The 18,987-nt window shown below is 39.9% G+C and overlaps 1 protein-coding gene across 5 annotated transcripts in view; it reads right to left on the bottom strand.

Annotated features, from left to right (window-relative positions):
* Positions 1-5,796: 5,796 nt before the first annotated feature.
* Positions 5,797-18,987, bottom strand: part of DNAJC6 (DnaJ heat shock protein family (Hsp40) member C6) — a 158,873-nt gene continuing 145,682 nt past the window's right edge. For 4 of the 5 annotated variants that reach the window (XM_079915709.1, XM_079915711.1, XM_079915707.1 and 1 more), the window contains 4 exons: positions 14,078-14,341; positions 11,814-11,956; positions 9,643-9,819; positions 5,797-8,129 (listed from right to left, as the gene is read on the bottom strand). In XM_079915709.1, coding sequence (XP_079771835.1) covers positions 8,028-8,129; positions 9,643-9,819; positions 11,814-11,956; positions 14,078-14,341 — 686 coding nt within the window. In that variant the 3' untranslated portion in view covers positions 5,797-8,027. The remainder of the gene's footprint in view (positions 8,130-9,642; positions 9,820-11,813; positions 11,957-14,077; positions 14,342-18,987) is intronic. The other variant, XM_079915710.1, reaches the window with a different exon arrangement.

Below are 18,987 nucleotides of genomic sequence, written 5' to 3'. Positions count from 1 at the left end.
GAGACAAAGATTGAGAAGACGCAAGAAATGTTTAACAACGACCTAGACGAATTAAAGAACAAACACCTAGAAGAATTAAAGAACAAACAGATGAACAATACAATCACTGAAATGAAAAATACACTAGAAGGAATCAATAGCAGAATAACTGAGGCAGAAGAACGGATAAGTGACCTGGAAGACAGAATGGTGGAAATCACTGCTGCAGAACAGAATAAAGAAAAGAAATAAAGACAGCCTAAAAGACCTCTGGGACAATATTAAATGCACCAACATTCACATTATAGTGATCCCAAAAGGAGAAGAGAGAGAGAAAGGACCCAAGAAAATATTTGAAAAGATTATAGTCAAAAACTTCCCTAACATAGGAAAGGAAATAGCTACCCAAGTCCAGGAAGTGCAGAGAGTGCCAGGCAGGATAAACCCAAGTAGAAACACGCCAAGACACATAGTAATCAAACTGACAAAAATTAAAGACAAAGAAAAATTACTAAAAGCAACAAGGGAGGGCTTCCTTGGTGGTGCAGTGGTTAAGATCTGCCTGCCAATGCAGGGGACATGGGTTTGATCCCTGGTACAGGAAGATCCCACATGCCGCAGAGCAACTAAGGCCGTGCACCACAACTACTGAGCCTGTGCTCTAGAGCCCGTGAGCCACAACTACTGAGCCCATGTGCCACAATACAGAAGCCCACGCATACAGAGCCAGTGCTCTGCAACAAGAGAAGCCACCACAGTGAGAAACCCACACACTGCAGCGAGGAGTGGCCCCCGCTCGCCGCAACTAGAGAAATCCCGCATGTGCAACAAAGACCCAATGCAGCCAAAAATAAATTAATTAATTAAAAAAAAGCAACAAGGGAAAAATGACAAATAATATAAAAGGGAACTCCCATAAGCTTAACAGCTGATTTCTCAGCAGCAAATCTACAAGCCAGAAGGGAGTGGCATGATATATTTAAAGTGATGAAAGGGAAGAACCTACAACAAAGATTACCCGGCAAGGATCTCATTCAGATTCGACAGAGAAATCCAAAGTTTTACAGACAAGCAAAAGCTAAGAGAATTCAGCACCACCAAACCAGCTCTACAACAAATGCTAAAGGAACTTCTCAGTGGGAACACAAGAGAAGAAAAGGACCTACAAAAACAAACCCAAAACAATTAAGAAAATGGTAATAAGAACATACATATTGATAATTATCTTAATGTGAATGGATTAAATGCTCCAAGCAAAAGACAGGCTCGCTGAATGGTTACAAAAACAAGACCCATATATATGCTGTCTACAAGAGACCCACTTAAGACCTAGGGACACACACAGACTGAAAGTGAGGGAATGGAAAAAGATATTCCATACATATGGACATCAAAAGAAAGCTGGAGTAGCAATACTCAGATGAAATAGACTTTAAAATAAGGAATGTTACAAGAGACAAGAAAGGACACTACATAATAATCAAGGGATCAATCCAAGAAGAAGATATAACAATTATAAATATGTATACACCCAACATAGGAGCACCTCAATACATAAGGCTACTGCTAACAGCTATAAAAGAGGAAATCGACAGTAACACAGTAATAGTGGGGGACTTTAACACCTCACTTACACCAATGTCCAGATCATCCAGAAAGAAGATTAATAAGGAAACACAAGCTTTAAATGACACCACAGACCAGATTTAATTGATATTTATAGGACATTCCATCCGAAAACAGCAGATTACACTTTCTTCTAAAGGCCACATATGAAAAATCCACAGCAAACATCATTCTCAATGGGGAAGAACTGAAAGCATTTCCTCTAAGATCAGGAACAAGACAAGGATGTCCACTTTCGCCACTGTTATTCAATATAGTTTGGGAAGTCCTAGCCATGGCAATCTGAGAAGAAAAAGAAATAAAAGGAATACAAATTGGAAAAGACGTAAAACTCTGTTTGCAGATGACATGATACTATACATAGAGAATCCTAAAGATGCCACCAGAAAACTACTAGAGCTAATCAGTGAATTTGCTAAAGGTGCAGGATACAAAATCTCTTGCATTCCTATACACTAACAACAAAAGATCAGCAAGAGAAATTAAGGAAACAATCCATTCACCATTGCAACTAAAAGCATAAAATACCTAGGAATAAACCTACCTAAGGAGGTAAACGACCTCTACTCAGCAAACTATGACACTGATGAAAGAAATCAAAGATGACACAAACAGATGGAAAGATATACAGTGTTCTTGGATTGGAAGAATCAATACTGTGAAAATGACTAAACTACCCAAAGCAATCTACAGATTCAATGCAATCCCTATCAAATTACCTATGGCATTTTTTACAGAACTAGAACAAAACATCTTAAAATCTGTATGGAGACACATAAGATGCTGAATAGCCAAAGCAATCTTGAGGGAAAAAAACGGAGCTGGGGGAATCAGGCTCCCTGACTTCAGACTATACTACAAAGCTAAAGTAATCAAGGCAATACGGTACTGGCACAAAAACAGAAATACAGATCAATGGAACAGGACAGAGAGCCCAGACATAAACCCACACACATATGGTCAACTAATCTATGACAAAGGAGGCAAGGATATACAATGGAGAAAAGACAGTCTCTTCAATAAGTGGTGCTGGGAAAACTGGACAGCTACATGTAAAAGAATGAAATTAGAACACTCCCTAACACCATACACAAAAATAAAATCAAAATGGATTAAAGACCTAAATGTAAGACCGGACACTATAAAACTCTTAGAGGAAAACATAGGAAGAACACTCTTTGACATAATCACAGCAAGATCTTTTTTGAGCCACCTCCTAGAGTAATGGAAATAAAAACATAAATAAAGCAAATGGGACCTAATGACACTTTTGCACAGCAAAGGAAACCATAAACAAGATGAAAAGACAACCCTCAGGATGGGAGAAAATATTTGCAAATGAATCAACAAAGGATTAATCTCCAAAATATATAAACAGCTCATGCAGCTCAATATTAAAAAAACAAACCACCCAATCCAAAAATGGGCAGAAGACCTAAATAGACATTTCTCCAAAGAAGTAATACAGATGGCGATGAAGCACATGAAAAGCTGCTCAACATCACTAATTATTAGAGAAATGCAAATCAAAACTACAATGAGGTATCACCTCACACCAGTTAGAATGGGCTTCATCAGAAAATCTACAAACAACAAATGCTGGAGAAGGTGTGGAGAAAATGGAACCCTCTTGCACTGTTGGTGGGAATGTAAACTGATACAGCCACTATGGAGAACAGTATGGAAGTTCCTTAAAAAACTAGTATGACCCAGCAATCCCACTACTGGACATATACCCTAAAAAAACCATAATTCAAAAAGACACATGCACCCCACTGTTCATTACAGCACTATTTACAATAGCCAAGTCATGGAAGCAACCTAAATGCCCATTGACAGATTGATGGATAAAGAAGATATGGTACATATATACAATGGAATATTACTTAGCCATAAAAAGGAACAAAATTGGGTCATTTGTAGAGAAGTGGATGGACCCAGAGACTGTCATACAGAGTGAAGTCAGAAAGGAAAACAGGTATCATATATTAACACATATATGTGGAATCTAGAAAAATGGTACAGATGAACTGGTTTGCAAGGCAGAAATAGAGACACAGATGTAGAGAACAAATGTATGGACACAAAGGGAGAAAGTGGGGTGGGGGGGTGGGATGAATTGGGAGATTGGGATTGACATATATACATTAATATGTATAAAATAGAAAACTAAAAAGAACCTGCTGTATAAAAATAAATAAAATTCAAAAAATAAATAAAATAAAGGAAGCAACTTTCACATACACACACACACAAAAAAAACCCCAGAGAGTAAGACTTTAGAAGCTGAACCCTATCCCCAACTTGCCATCAGTTGTGTTACTTAGAAGTATATCCATGTCCTCTGTCACACTGTCCAGGACTACACAGGACTTCTTGGATAAATTTTTATATTCTCTCCTTGCATTCAATTCTCTCACACTATGAACTAGGTTTTATTATCTCCACTTTACAGATGGGAAAAACTAAAGCTCAGATCAAGCCCTAAACAGTTTAAATATGAAGTCAGACAGTCAGCACTTGAACTGTTCTCCATAGTAGATCTTATGCGCTAAGAAGGCAGGAACTGCCATAGTAATTAGAAATAACATCCCTTAATGTTTAACAGGGCAATCAAATTCATTTATTAGTTTGATCTTCCCATACAGTATACACAAAATATTGGTTGAATTCACAAATATTAATAAAGTTCACCGTATATAGTATCATCTTTCCCTATCCTACAGAAAAGAGCTAACCTCAACCTCAGCTCTGGGTAAACCTCTCTGTGCTTCCATTTCCTGAGCTAGGATTTACAAAACATGCCTCTCAGAACTTTTTGCAAATTAAATGAGAAAATGAATATATATAACAGCACCTAGGGTAGTGCATTCAAGATAGAGGCAGTGGCACCCTATCTGCACTGGGGTGGCTCTCAAGTCAGTGCTTAAGTTAAACGCAAGTTCGATGCAGCACTATTGTAATCAGTCAGTGTTAATTTTCCTTCCTCAATCTTCACCACCACTTTTTTTACACTTAGCCACTCCCTTTACAGAACCTACAATGTAAGTCCGCCATTGTATGCAGACAGATCTCTGTCAGCCCAGGGAGATAGAAAAAAGGGCTAAGGGACATTTTACTTCTGGTTGCCTTTTCCCACGCATGTTATCCACTCCCTACCACCTGAGGTTTCAGTGTAATTCCAGCCCCAGTACCGACCTGCAGTGATACTTTGTTTTATCGACTATCAGTAACAATAACAGTAGCTACTATTTAGTGAGTACCTATCCACTTGATTAGGGACAGTTTATATACACAATCCCTAATTCCTCCATTGCAGGGTTGCTAGAATTGTCTCTGTTTTACAAGCAATAAAATTAAGATTTAGCGAGTTTAAGCAATTTGCCCAATATAACAGTCCTTAAGTGGAAAAACCAGGATTCAAACCCAGTCTTTTGGTCTCAAACCAACATTGTACCATTATGCTGAAACACCATGGTTTATGTATAGAACAACCAAAACCTGTCTACTTGACCTAAATTCCCCAATAGATGTTTCCAGCAGGGAAACTGTCCTGTTGCTGCGATAGCTGGTTCTGGAATTCAACTTGCATGTTCATTCCTTATACAATAAGTGTTTCATCAGCATCATTAGGGTCTAACTTGAACGTTCTTCCAGACAGAGACACAACGCTGATAGTTCAAATGCTTTTGACTTGCAACATCTGCTTCCAAATGAACATGCTGCTTCTCTTCTTAAACACCTAAACGATCTGTTCTCTATGACAAAGTCTCAGACTCCCAGGATCAATCCCTTCGCCTCAGCACACAAATGAATTAACATCCTAGCTAGAACACCAGGATTTCTATGCTGATTCTTTTTGAAACATAGCATTCATGCAGCATGATCAAGTGTGTCTGTAAAAAAAAAAAAAAAAAAAAAAAAAGTGTGTCTGTGTATGGGGGCAAGGGTGGTAACGGGGGGTGGTTAAAGTATAAACCAAGAAGTCCTGTCAGATCATGTTTTGGTGCAAATGTATTATATGCTTTTCATATTCTTTCTCCGTAACTTTTCTTAAAAGTGAGTCAGAAGGTATAATTCAAGCTTGTCATCATATTCCCATGAGTGCAAAAATAACTTACATTTCTACAAATATTTTTGAGCCTTTTAATATACATTACAAATATTTTAGACCAATCACATTTTGTTGGTGTAACATATTTACAAAACAAAAAATATATTACAATAAATATGAACGAAACAGTGAATCTGATCAACGACGAGCTCTGTCACAACCAGGTATTTAAAAGGAATGCGAAAACCTGTTGGTCTGCATATGTTAAGAGTTTTGAGATGAATAGGGGTCCAGAATTATAATGTATCCAGAAAAGAGATAGGGAACATCCCAAATTTAAGTTAGGTAAGATTCTTTCTCATTGCTAATTACATAATGTTTAATGATGTTTTAAACTGTGAACATTGATGAATTATCCAAACATGATACAAAGCTAATATAGTTCTATCATTTCAAAATGTATGTGACATTCACATAATATCCTTTTAATTATTATCATTATATACTGTAGTTCACACAATATCTACAAATGTGAATGAGAAAAAAGAGTCACAGCAACATGTCTCACATTCCAGTTTTAAATAAGACAAGCACATACCGCATCAAACATTATTTTATGTTAATAAATAACACCTAGTTTTTTATGGTTACTTTGAACAGTTTACAGCTGTATATTTAAAAAGAACATTTTAGGCGAGTTTCACATTGTCAGCAAAAGGTAAAATAAATAATGAATCTTTATAACAAAAAAAAGAAAGAAAGGAAAGGAAGAAAGGAAGGAAGGAAGGGAGGGAGGGAGGAAGGAAGGAAGAAAAGGAGAAAGAGAGAAGAGAAAGAACGAGAGAGTTGTATATAGAACATAAAGTATTTTTGACATGCTGCTTTTCTGGTACAGTCTGCCACAAGAAAATGAAAATAGAAACAAAAAAATGATTGTCTTTTAAAAACAAGTTTTGAAAGCTTTCTACCATACTGAGCACGAACCTTTTAAGACTAGAATGGAGATCTTTTTTGCCATCTGCTTTACATATATGTCTTCTGCACACTGTGTGTGTGCACACCCAAAGAGATCTACTAAAGTCACAGGACAATAACAACTGCTTGCCCCTTAAAATGAGAAACAGCCAAAACACTGAACTGAAATCCAACCAGTCTGAAGTCTGCAAAGGTTTCAGCCTTGCTTTACTTTCACAGATGTCCCTGTGTGACTGTTGTTCCTGTGGACCCCCGGCAACTTTTCAAACAATAAACCCCACTGTAATAATCCAAGGGGTCCAATTTCCTCAGGTGGGAAAAGGAACCTGGTTCCTCAAAAAGCCAGTCCTGACAAGCCATCGGACTCAGTCTGAAGGGAGCTCGGCTCTCTCTCTGCAACTGCCCCTGTCTGGTTACTAGTGGTTAGTGCTGTCATCTATTCTCTTCCCACAGCTACTCACAAACCCGGAGGACAAGGGGGTCCATACTACACATCCTTCCTGATTGACTGTGAATGCGCCAAACTGCTTCACAACCTGCTCCCAGCAAAGAGCGTTTTCTCTGCTAAGCAAAAGGAAAAGCATTAAGCCTAATGGCAAAATTAGAAGTTTCCTTCCAATCAGGTTGTTGTTATGGCATTAAGACTTTTTGTTCAAGCATCCAGTTTTCTAAAGGGAAAAGAAGGTAGCAGCCCAACTTTCTGACCAGGAATACAGATTTCTACACTCTCAGAGTCCCTATTTTTCTTTAGCCAGCATTTTCACAAAATTTTAGCTTATCCAGGAAGCGTTGGTAGGAATTACTGGATTATAATATAATCACTTCCCACATAATTCAGGTTCTTTTACATCTGTCAGTCCTCTTGACCAAAAGAAGTATACAGTATTATGCTAGAGACCATAGTAAATTTCCACTGAAAAAGATACTTGGTGCTTGTGTTCCTGGAGTCTATGTGAAGCCATTGCTCAAACTATATCTTTCCAAGAAAATATGAAAACCATTTAAGTCCACCATGTAACCTTATTATTAGAACTTTTGCTCATCGTCCTATCCTCAGACATTGAGATGGGTGCTATGCCTTTGGTGGCCTCTATTTTCCATTCCCCCACAAAATGCTGAGTAGGCTCCCCAAAGGGCAGGCTGGAATGCTGTAAAACTCTGCAAGCTTATCGGACTAAAAGTTCCTCTCCTGCTTTGGACCTTTTATGGGGGGGATCGGAGAAAACAAACATCCACATTCCTTATCAATGAGGAATTAATTTACGAGTAACTTAACAGTTAAGTACTGGATACACGTTGCTGGAGTTTTTTGGTTCACCTGTGAAAACCTCAGAACTGTGACACACACTAAGCATTAGCACAGGTCTGCAGCAGAGATGGAAAAGCTCATACATTAATACAAGGGCTTTTGGCCTTGATTTTCAAATTCAGACCAGGCATCATTGAGCTCCATGAAAATCATCTTTGCATATTGTTCATAAGGTTGCCCAGTAGCCTATAGAAAAAAAAAAAAACCACACATTAGATACCACAGACCAAAGTTTTATTTCTATTAAATTTTTCACTGCTAATATGTGGGCTCTAAGGAATTGAAATGTTTTTCTATTAGGCCATTTCTCTTTTTACAGCCCCATCTACATGCCCCTAATTACTATGACCTCCCCAGGAAGCCCTCCCCCTAGGGATTCACTTTTGGTAGTAGTGGTCAGTCACTGAGTAGGTAACAGAGAAGTTACTGGGCAGCACAAAATGTATCTCCATTTCCAGAATTATCTATCAAATGACAAAGGTTCATGACTGTCTATCTCCAATTGATTAGCCATATTTTGAAAAACACATTTACCCATTTCTTTTTTTTTAAAAATAAATTTATTTATTTATTTATTTTTGGCTGTGCTGGGTCTTTGTTGCTGTGCGCGGGCTTTCTCTAGTTGCGGTGAACGGAGGCTACTCTTCCTTGCGGTGCTCAGGCTTCTCATTGCGGTAGCTTCTCTTGTTATGGTTGTGGAGCATGGGTTCTAGGTGCACGGGCTTCAGTAGTTGTGGCACAGGGGCTCAGTAGTTGTGGCTCAGGGGCTTAGTTGCTCCACGGCATGTGGGATCTTCCCGGACCAGGGATCAAACCCGTGTCCCCTGCATTGGCAGGCAGATTCTTAACCACTGTGCCATGAGGGAAGTCCCCATTTTCCCATTTCTGAAAAAAGTTCTTGGAGACCCATAACATAAGGCATATAGTTTGTGAATTTTTCTGGGCTGTTTCCCTTTCTCTTTGATTCACTGAAACACATTATTTCTTTAATACTATCCAGATTAGTCACAAAAAGTGTGGAGAGATGAAAATCAAATATATCAAATTCAAGTACGTGTTCCCAAGCAGGACTTCAGTCACAGCCTCACATCATAGGACTGGTATCCTCAGTCCACAAGACAGCAAGGGACCCAATTCTGTCAGGGAGGTTTCTGTATATCATGGTGATCTCAACTGTGCCATCCCGTAGCTGAAGTTTCTGACAACGTGCAGCACGTACATGTGTACGTACTTCAATGAAAACATAAACTGGCATAATCAATATAGTGAAGCGTTTAGTTCCATTCTGAGTATTTTGTTAATTCTCACCAAGTTTGCCAACTACGTTCTAAAGCTTTTTTCACTCTATAATCCTGGCTAAATATCCTGCTATATCTCTAAAGGAGAACATTTTCCTGTCCAGCTCTTAGCCCACCCGTAAGTCAAGACACAGTTTGTATCTGTTCCCTGAAAATGAGTCAGTGGTGAACCTTACACCTAAGGAAGGCCCCTATTCCATTATTTGTAATATATTATTTGATTCCTTTTCTTCTGTTTCATAAAGCGTAACTATTTGTTTAAATACCTTTTTTGAGCCCATGGGATTTATTTTATATAAATGGTCCAAGCAACAAGTTGAAAGTATGATGCTTTGACGCACACTTGTAAACGAACGACAGGAGGCCCAGACACGCGGTGGCGGAGAGCAAGCTGTACTCACTTTATCTGGATGTACCACCAGCACAGCCTTCCGGTACACCTTCTTCACCTGCTCTGGTGTGACCAGGTCTGCCATGCCAACTGGTTTCCACTTAGTCTCCCCAGCCCACAGCATAGTATGCATCGTGGACAGAAGGGCTCTGATATTTCTCTCTTTGCCTTCAATCCATTCCAGAATCTGTAAACACAGGGGCAGTTAAGAGATCCAAATGCTCTCGAGTCCAGAGGGTCTCCACTGTGACTCTGGAAACCCCTCCTGCTCCAGCAACGTCGAGTACCTGCATACTCCAACCTGCCCTCTACCTGCTTTTCTTCCTCCACCCCCGACCTCATCTTTCTGGTTAACTCTTCATCATCCTTCAAGAGCCTGCTCAGGAATTTCATACTGCTCTGCCTTTGAGAGTTTGAATACTTTCCTTCTTCTCTGGCCCCCCCTGAGTTAATTACTCACTCCTAAAGTATAAACTCCATGAGTGCCCACACCATGTCTGTCTGGGTCCCTGCTATCTGCTCCATCTAGTATAGTGACACAGAGACACTAAAAAAAAATCCTTTGGATAAAAGAACAAATTTCTCCGGGCTAACTTTTAAACATGCTTCTATCATAATATGTGTGACACTTTATTGTAATCATGTGTTTGTCTTTCCCTGCCACTAGGCAGACCTGTTTGAGGAAAGGTAGTGTTTTTAACATATCACTGTAACTCAGAAATCAAATAGTATGCCTGGCATGGAACAGAGCTCAAAAAGGGTTGTTAAATGAATACATTTAGTCATTCATTCCAACTACGAGCATTCATAGCTTGAATCTTCATAGTTCGAACAAATGAGATGATTAAATTGAAGGGTTTGCAACAATGCATCAGCATTTAGCACATAACAGAAGCTTAGTCAAGGTAAATGATGGCTACTCTCCCAAACGATTTAATACCCCGTACCAACTAAATAACCAAGCATGGTTTAAAAGACATAAATGACTTCCTTTTATAGAAAACTGTCAGAGTTTACCTATTGAACAAAGGTTCTTGAGATGGAGCACAAGGTTTTTGGAAGGAATATAAAACCTTTTGGATGTTGTATGAAGTGCAAAGCAAATACAAACAAAGGATCCTATATTGTACTCCAAATAGTATCTGTACGTCTTCAACAAACGTTCATATCTGTAGGGAAATTATGGCGAAGAACAGTAGTATACTTTTTCAAAATGTGTGACATTGACTAGCTGTACCACTCCTGATTTTGGAGTAACAGATTAGACCCTCATCTTCCAGGCTGCTACAGGGTCAGTATATTTCGTCTTGTGGAAATTCAGCCTCTCTGTCTGTGAAGAGCAGTCCACTTATCTTGATCTTCACAAACTCTTTCACTATCTCACACCATTCATCAATATAACCACCCTTTTGTTCCCAAATTAACCGTCATCCACGATAACATCCTCAGCTATAAAGTAATGTCTCCGTTTTCTTATCTATGAAATAAGGGCGTCACTGGTTTGCAAACTTTAAAAGAAAAGAAGATAATAGGGAAACATTCTCCTTCCCCAAATAGAATCTTACCTAGACTTCCAAGAATCAAAAACAGATAAAAGCAGAAATGCTCTGGTTAAAAGTGGAGGGAAGCAGTGGGGAAGCCAAGGACCTCACCTCCCTCAGCCTTCCTCCCTGCCACCTTCCCAAACCTCCAGATGTAATATTACAGGAGTGAGTAATTCCAGGTACATCAGTATTTCCCTCTCTGTCAGCAAAGAAGAGATCCTGAGGGCTTCAGTTGATCTGGTCTAATATAAAGCTCTCAAAGCAGAAATAGAGAACATAAATAATGCATTCTTCTTACCTCCAAATCATAATGACTTACCTACAGATCGGAATGCCATCTGAACAATAAGATCACCTCCTAAAGAGTGCCACTGCTTATTTGAAAATGTAAACAAAGAAAATCTATACTACCATACCATGGAATAAAGTGCATTTTATTAAAGAAACGAAACAGCATACACACTACTCCCTGAAAGTACTTTGCTATTAAAGGACACAGTTGTACTCAAATCACAGCTATAGGAACCAAATGAAATAAAGTGGATGCTAGAAACCTAACACGGCACCTTCTATAAGTTAGTCCCACACTGACATCTCCACACACATAATAATCACCCTGGGTCAGAGGCTCACTTACCTTTAATTTCTCAGGATCCATCTCCTTAGCCATTTCCTCCTTTCTCATCTCAGCTATTGTTCGAGGGCCCTTTTTGTCTTTGTGAGCATTAAAACCTTGACCAGAGAGTAGGTCTTCAAAGTCAGCTGCTTTTTGTTTCCCTTCTGCAACATAATATTTTAAAAATTATTATGGTTTTTACTCTGAAACATAATATCATATCATTATATCACAACACTTGGTCTTCAAGGTGCTTTCACATGCACTAAGCCCTTAATCCTCTCAATTACCCTGTCATGTCCATTTTACAGATGAGGAAAGTAAAGTCTGGAGAACTTAAGAGATCATTCAGAATCATATACCATGTCCATGGCAAAGCTTGGACTCGGGGCGGGATTGCTAGATTAAGTCTAATTCCATATCCAGTGTTCCGTCTCTTCATAGATGAGGATATTCATGATTCTACCCCCTGCTCCCTCCCCCACGCCCCCCAGACCCCAGTCACACAACTAGTTAGTATCAGTGATGGGACCAAGACCTGGGTTTTGGTACTTGAAATCCATGCATGCCACTGCTTTCCTGCCCACACTCAGCTGACACTTTTAGTCCATCACAGTGCTCTTTTTTCCCAAGTCTGGTTTTAGCCTCACAATCTTTATCAGTCTGTTTGGAAAAGCAGCCTAGCATAGCAGCAAAGAACAAAGACCCTGGAGACAAACTCTCCAGGTTTGAATTCCAGCTCTGCCCTTATTAGTGATGTGACCTTGGGGCAAGTTCCTTGCCATCTCCATGCCTCAATTTCCTCATCTGTCAACCAGGCATGGTGTGCTTAGAACAGTGCCTGGCTGTTTAAATGTTTGTTGTTAAAACAAAACAGAACCAAAACACAGGAGTACATGCAGTCCATGCCCTTCAACCAAAGCTAGTGTTGGAATTGAAACCCACTTGCCAGCTCTATACTGTAAGGCATTCTGAACGTACACTGTCATACGCACACACTAAAATGTGAGTGCTCTGAGACTAGGGATTTTGTCTGTCTTGTTCGCTGCGTATCCCCAATGTTTTCTACACTGAAGACGCTCCATAAATATTTGCTGATTGAAGACATTCACCCCACATCTACTCAAAATAAGAACGGAGGGGAAGCCAGGTGACTCTATGGAATTATCCAGGAATATCCACTGCTAACTGAAGAACAAACATGATGTTGTATTCCCAATAAGAGGGTCCCTGTCATGTTAGTATTGTGAGAAGTCACCTGTGTCATATGCAGTAGAGTGTGGCGGTGAAGAGCAGGGGCTCTAGAGCCACACTGTCCTGGTTCAGATCTTGGCTGTGTCACTTACGAGCTGTACGGACTTAGGAAATTATTGACCTCTGCCTACAACATGGGGTTGGTTTGGGAAGATTATATTAAATAATATGCGAAAACTGCATAGAATAGCACCTGACATATAATAAGCACTCAATAAATGTCAGCTACAGCTACCAGGAAAAGTAGAATTTCATTTTCCATGTTCCATAGGAAGGCCTGTTTCCTTATCATGTCCCTAAACGTTTCATTCTTAGGTATAATCAAATCAACTGAAATGTAAAATATATCATAACAGGCCTTTTAGCAAACTCAAGTTTAACCATCCCTGCTATCCAAAATATATTATTTTTCACTCGCTATCAAGAATCCCATTTGAAAAAGGAAGAATCCCATCCAGGGTATCCTCCAGCCTTAGCTGTTGGGGCATTTTGTGTTCTTGTAACTTTCTTCTCAGAAGAGAGGAAAAAACCATCACAGGAAACCCAATGATCTCAGGAACATCCCCCAACCAGAGGATAATCAAGACCAAACGTCCAAGATAGGTCCACCCCTCTAAATGGGGTCCAAGAGCAAATGTGAACACAGTGCTTGAAAGGCTCCCAACCTTCCTCTTCTACCCTCTCTTCCAAAGGAATGACAGCTTCAAGATGCAACCACGCCTCCACTCACATCCATTCAATACCCATTTAGTGCCTACTACATGCCAGGCGCTCTGCTAGGTGCTAATGACAATGAGGCATTGGTCTCAGCGTGGAGAGAGACAGACAGGTGAGCCAGCACTCACAAAGCGATCTGTGTCAGGAGCCTGGTGAAACCTGGAGCTCCAAGCACCACTCTGGTGTAGGGATCGTGCTCTGTCTCTACAATTCAAAGACTGCCTCAGAAACTACCAGAATTGCTTTCTATCTCCTTCTTCAGACATACATACATTTGGGTACCCTACAGCCAGCCTCCATACCGTCATCCTTACCCAAGTTAGCTGCTCCTTTCCCACGTTCGTTCTGGCCCCCAGGCACAGATGAGAAGCTCACGTTGTAGTTGGGTCGGTTCTGGGGAGAGGAGTGGGGCATGCTGGACTGTGGCTTAGACTGTGTCTGCTGCCAGCTGTAGCCACTTCCCTGCTGCCACCCTCCACCCATAGGCTGGGGAGATGCTTTCTGTGGCGAGCTGAGAGGTGGAAATCCTCCACCCAATCCAGTTGGTGTGGAGGGTTTGCTGGCAAATGAAGAACCACCTACAGAACAAATTAAAAAAACAACAAAAAAAGGAGAGAGCGAGAAAGAAGGTAATGCTATTTTGAGTAGCCTCTAACTCCTGTGTCTCAAGTTACTGTTTACAGTGACTTCAGTGGAACTTCCCTTGACTGGTGGCACAATTAGCCTTGCTAATAGTTAAATAAATTGCAGTCATATATTTCCTTTAATCCCCACAATGACACTTCTAGGTATGTATTAATAGCCCCATTTTTTCTTTGGATGAACAAACTATAGCTCAGAGTAGTTAAGTGACTTTCTCAAAGTCACACAGCCAGAAGGTGGCAGACCTGGGACTTCAGTCCAAGTCTTTAACTCCAAGCCAGAAGAGCCCTGGCTCTTCCACTACGCCATCCCAGCCCTCCGTCCCATCCTCTCAGCAGACTCTACTTCACTGGAGTAAAAACTATCAAACGACAAGAACAGGGAATAAAACAAAATACCTTCACTCATGAAGGTGCTACTTAAACTTCAATGAGCAGGATTATTCATGGTCTGTTATAAATACAAGCATGGTTAGTGCCCATGAGTAAACCAAGAGGTTTTGAAATTTCATAAATAGGTTTCAATTTCACACTACTTGCATTTCAGTGCAGGAGAGTAAACACAGCTAACACTCTGACAGCCTTGAATAGGGCAAAGAATCTTATTCGAGCTTTAAGAACTATTACTTTGTGCTGGGAATTTAAGTAGAATCTTGATTCTGTAACTCCTAACTTTTAAGTACTCACTGCATATATGCTGGGCTTTTTCTAAAATACGAAGACCAGTTGTAGCTCATGTTTAAAGAGGTAAAATGAGAAGCTGAAACATGGTGATCTACAGGGACCCTTTCAGGTACCAATTCCAAAACAACAGTGATAATAAAGTAACATTTGTATAGCTCTTCAGAAATTATAAAACATGTTTCTAAATATTACTGCCTTCAATCTACACAACACCCTTCAGAAGTAGGTAGTATTACTAGCCCCACTTTATTTATTTTTCTTTCTTTATCAAAATTACCATTTAAAAATTATTTATTTATTTATTTTTTTTTTTGTGGTACGTGGGCCTCTCACTGTTGTGGCCTCTCCCGTTGCGGAGCACAGGCTCCGGACGCGCAGGCTCAGCAGCCATGCCTCATGGGCCCAGCCGCTCTGCGGCATGTGGGATCTTCCCGGACTGGGGCACGAACCCGCATCCCCTGCATCGGCAGGCGGACTCTCAACCACTGTGCCACCAGGGAAGCCCAATTTTTAAAATTTTTATACAATTTTTAAAGGTTACTTTCCATTTAGTTATTACAAAATATTGGCTCTATTCCCTGTGTTGTACAATATATCCTTGAGCCTGTCTTACACCCAGTAGGTTGTACCTCCCACTTCCTCACCCCTATATTGTCCTTCCCTTACTCCACAACACTGGCAACGCCTAGTTTATTCTCTATATCTGTGAATCTGCTTCTTTTCTGTCATATTCACTAGTTCGTTGTATTTTTTAGGTTCCACGTATAAGTGATATCATACAGTATTTGTCTTTCTCTGTCTGACTTATTTCGCTTAGCATAATGCCCTCCGAGTCCATCCATGTTGCTACAAATGGCAAAATTTTGTTCTTTTTTTATGGGTGAGTAGTATTCCATGATATATATATATATGCCACATCTTCTTTATCCATTCATCTGTTGATGGACCCTTGGTTGCTTCCATATCTTGGCAATCGTAAATAATGCTGCTATGAACATTGGGGTGCATGTATCTTTTCAAATTAGTGTTTTTGTTTTTTTCAGATATATACCCAGGAGTGGAATTGCTGGGTCATATAGTAGTTCCATTTTCAGTTTTTTGAGAAATGTCCATACTGTTTTCCACAGTCTGGCCCCACTTTAAAGATGAGGAAAGCAAGGCTCAGGGAGGTATACTGATATGCTCATGATCACACAGCTAGTTAATGGAGCTGGGACTTGACTATGGGCTTCCTAGCTCCACATGTTATGTTCATTTCCTGCAGCCATAATCCCTAATCCCTCCCTAAATCTCTGAGTCTTTCACTACAACTCATCCCTTACTTACAGTGTCTTCTTTATATAGATACTGTTCCTCTGCTCTGATCTGGGCTCCTCTTTCCTTTCCTACTAGGAATGTTGTGTTATGACCATCGGACCCAGAGTCACTCTGAGTTTGAGTCTCTGCTCTGTTGCTCACTCGTGCATTCATTCTTGCATGCACTTATTCATTCATTCATTCATAGAGTCATTCATCAGTATCTGTTGAGCATTACTAAGTACCAGATACTGTGCACTGGGAATATAGCTGAAAAACATCTACAGAGAATCCTTGCTCTTCTGCAGTTCAGTGAAAAACTCATCTCCTTGACCTCAATTTTGTCACCTGTGAAATCAGAACTATGTCTAAGTCACAGGTATATCATGAAGGCACAATGGCTACGTGAAAGTTCTTCACAATCCCTGAGTTAAGCGAATAAGAGACGTTATTTTAAAATAATGCAATTTCATATGCCCAGCATGCACCAGGACACCATAAGGGCTCAATAAATACTTGGTAATAGGAAAAAGTAATGACAGGGTTATATTCTGCAGGTAGGCATCGCTGTCAGTGTCTAACTCAGAACACGAAGCCCCTCTTTGTGAGCCCCTGGGCCCTTCTGCCAACAGTGCATCAACATATACCTTAGGCTGGGTTTGCATTCTGCACTGGGAGTTCATTTTATATTTTAAGGATGCTTACTATCTTCTTTCTGAATATATATATGTTTATTATTTAAAAATTCAATAACACAGAAAGACCTGAAGAACTTAAAAAATACTTCCATATTCTCACCACACTGTCATTTATTTGTTCCTTTATAAAACACTATCGAGCATCTCCTCCACGCCAGGCTGCAGATACAGTGGTGAACAGGCAGACGCTGACTCTGATCTCAAGCTGTTCATCAACATTGTAGGACTTTCTGATGTCTACCCTTCCGGAATATCTTCTACCCATGGTTAGCAATTCTAATTTTCAATGCCACCGAAGCGGAGAGCTGACAGAAATACAAAGCAGTAGCTAAACCCAGAGGCCACTGCAATCCTCGTTAAAAGCAAAAGCAGTGGTCGTCAGACTCGGCTGTGCGTTAGGCTCACTTGGGGAGCTTTAAAAACTGTTTATAACCAAGCCACAGCCAAACCAATTAAGTCAGAATATCTATGGGAAGAACTACAGTGTTGGTATCAGAACTGTTCAATGTGAAAATACCTAACGTTCTCAGAAGGATACTACCTTTTTTGAAAAATTGCAGCTATATAATTTGGAAGTTTAATGTTTACTCTAAAGCAATTACCTAAGAGTCAAAAATTCTAATGTGTAGCGCTTGCTTATATACCTGCTCACTGTGCAGCTTCAGGAAGGTCACTTACCTTTCCTGAGCTATGTGAGTTGAAAAATGGGGAAATTTAGGAAACTAGTTTCCCCAGCAGTTTTTTAAGAATTACTGCATTTTAAAAACAACAAAGAACTCTTGAACTCCTCCTAGTAGGTATGCTGTTGCAGTGATACGGACGCAGCTATTCTGAAACTATTTTTGTTGTCTATGAATGCTGAGATCCAAGGAAACGGAAGATACACATATGGAATAGGGGAAAGTAAGGAAGAACCCTGTGGTAGTGGATGGAATTATATATTGATATATGTATTTATATCCACACATCACCTATCTCCATCTCCTGAAAGGCAGAGCAATGACACCCACCACCCCCGTACCAAAAAACATACTTAGAACAGATTCTGGATTCTAAATACCACTCCCCACAAAAAGGAATGAGGATTCTTGGAAATGCCTGATTCCAGGACTGGGGTGTAAAAAGTTCAAGATAAGCCTAGAACATCTTGTGCCATAAAGAAAGAAAGTTCTCAAAAATGATGGAATCAAGTGAAAAACATATAGAAGCCAGAACAAAGGAGCTTTCACAAACTAAATGTAGGACAATGTAAACATTAAATAATGACAATAATAGATGATAACCAACTGAGTCCAAAAAGAATCCACTAGTCTGTTATGATGTGAGAGAGGGAGGGAGTCAGAAAGGAAGGGGGGAGGGGATGGAGAGAGAGGAGATTCTGCCTTAGAGTGAAATGCTAATTAATATACATAGAAAGAAGGACAGAATCAGACAATCACAATTCTGCAGATATCATGGTAATGCCTGCTTTAGGCAAGAATCACTAATGAATGCTAAAATGCTAAAATGAATGCTTCCCATTCCAAAACCTCCTGGGTAAAAGTCAGATGGAGAACAGGATATTCTCAAATAGAACAGTCTCAAATTATCTCCCCAGATTACTCATTAATTACTATAGGGAAAAATGGTAACTTTATGGTGAAGAAACCTGGCAGACATCACCTTAACCAAGTGATCAAAGTTAACAAATCGAGACGTTCTCAACTGGCCTGTACCCTTCAAGTATCGATGTCACGAAAGGCTGAGGAATGATTCCAGGTTAAAGGTGTCTAAAAGGACATGACAACCAGATGCAAGACCATGATGCTGGAGTTTTTAAAAGAACTTCCTATAAAGGTCACCTCTTCAGAGAGGCCTTCCCTAACCACTTGATATCTAAAATAACACCCCAGCCCATCCCCTACT

This window comes from Stenella coeruleoalba, assembly GCF_951394435.1.
Source record: "Stenella coeruleoalba genome assembly, chromosome: 1".
Lineage (NCBI taxonomy): Eukaryota > Metazoa > Chordata > Mammalia > Artiodactyla > Delphinidae > Stenella > Stenella coeruleoalba.
Note: the sequence above shows the minus strand (reverse complement) of the source record. Positions and strands in the feature narration are given on the sequence as shown.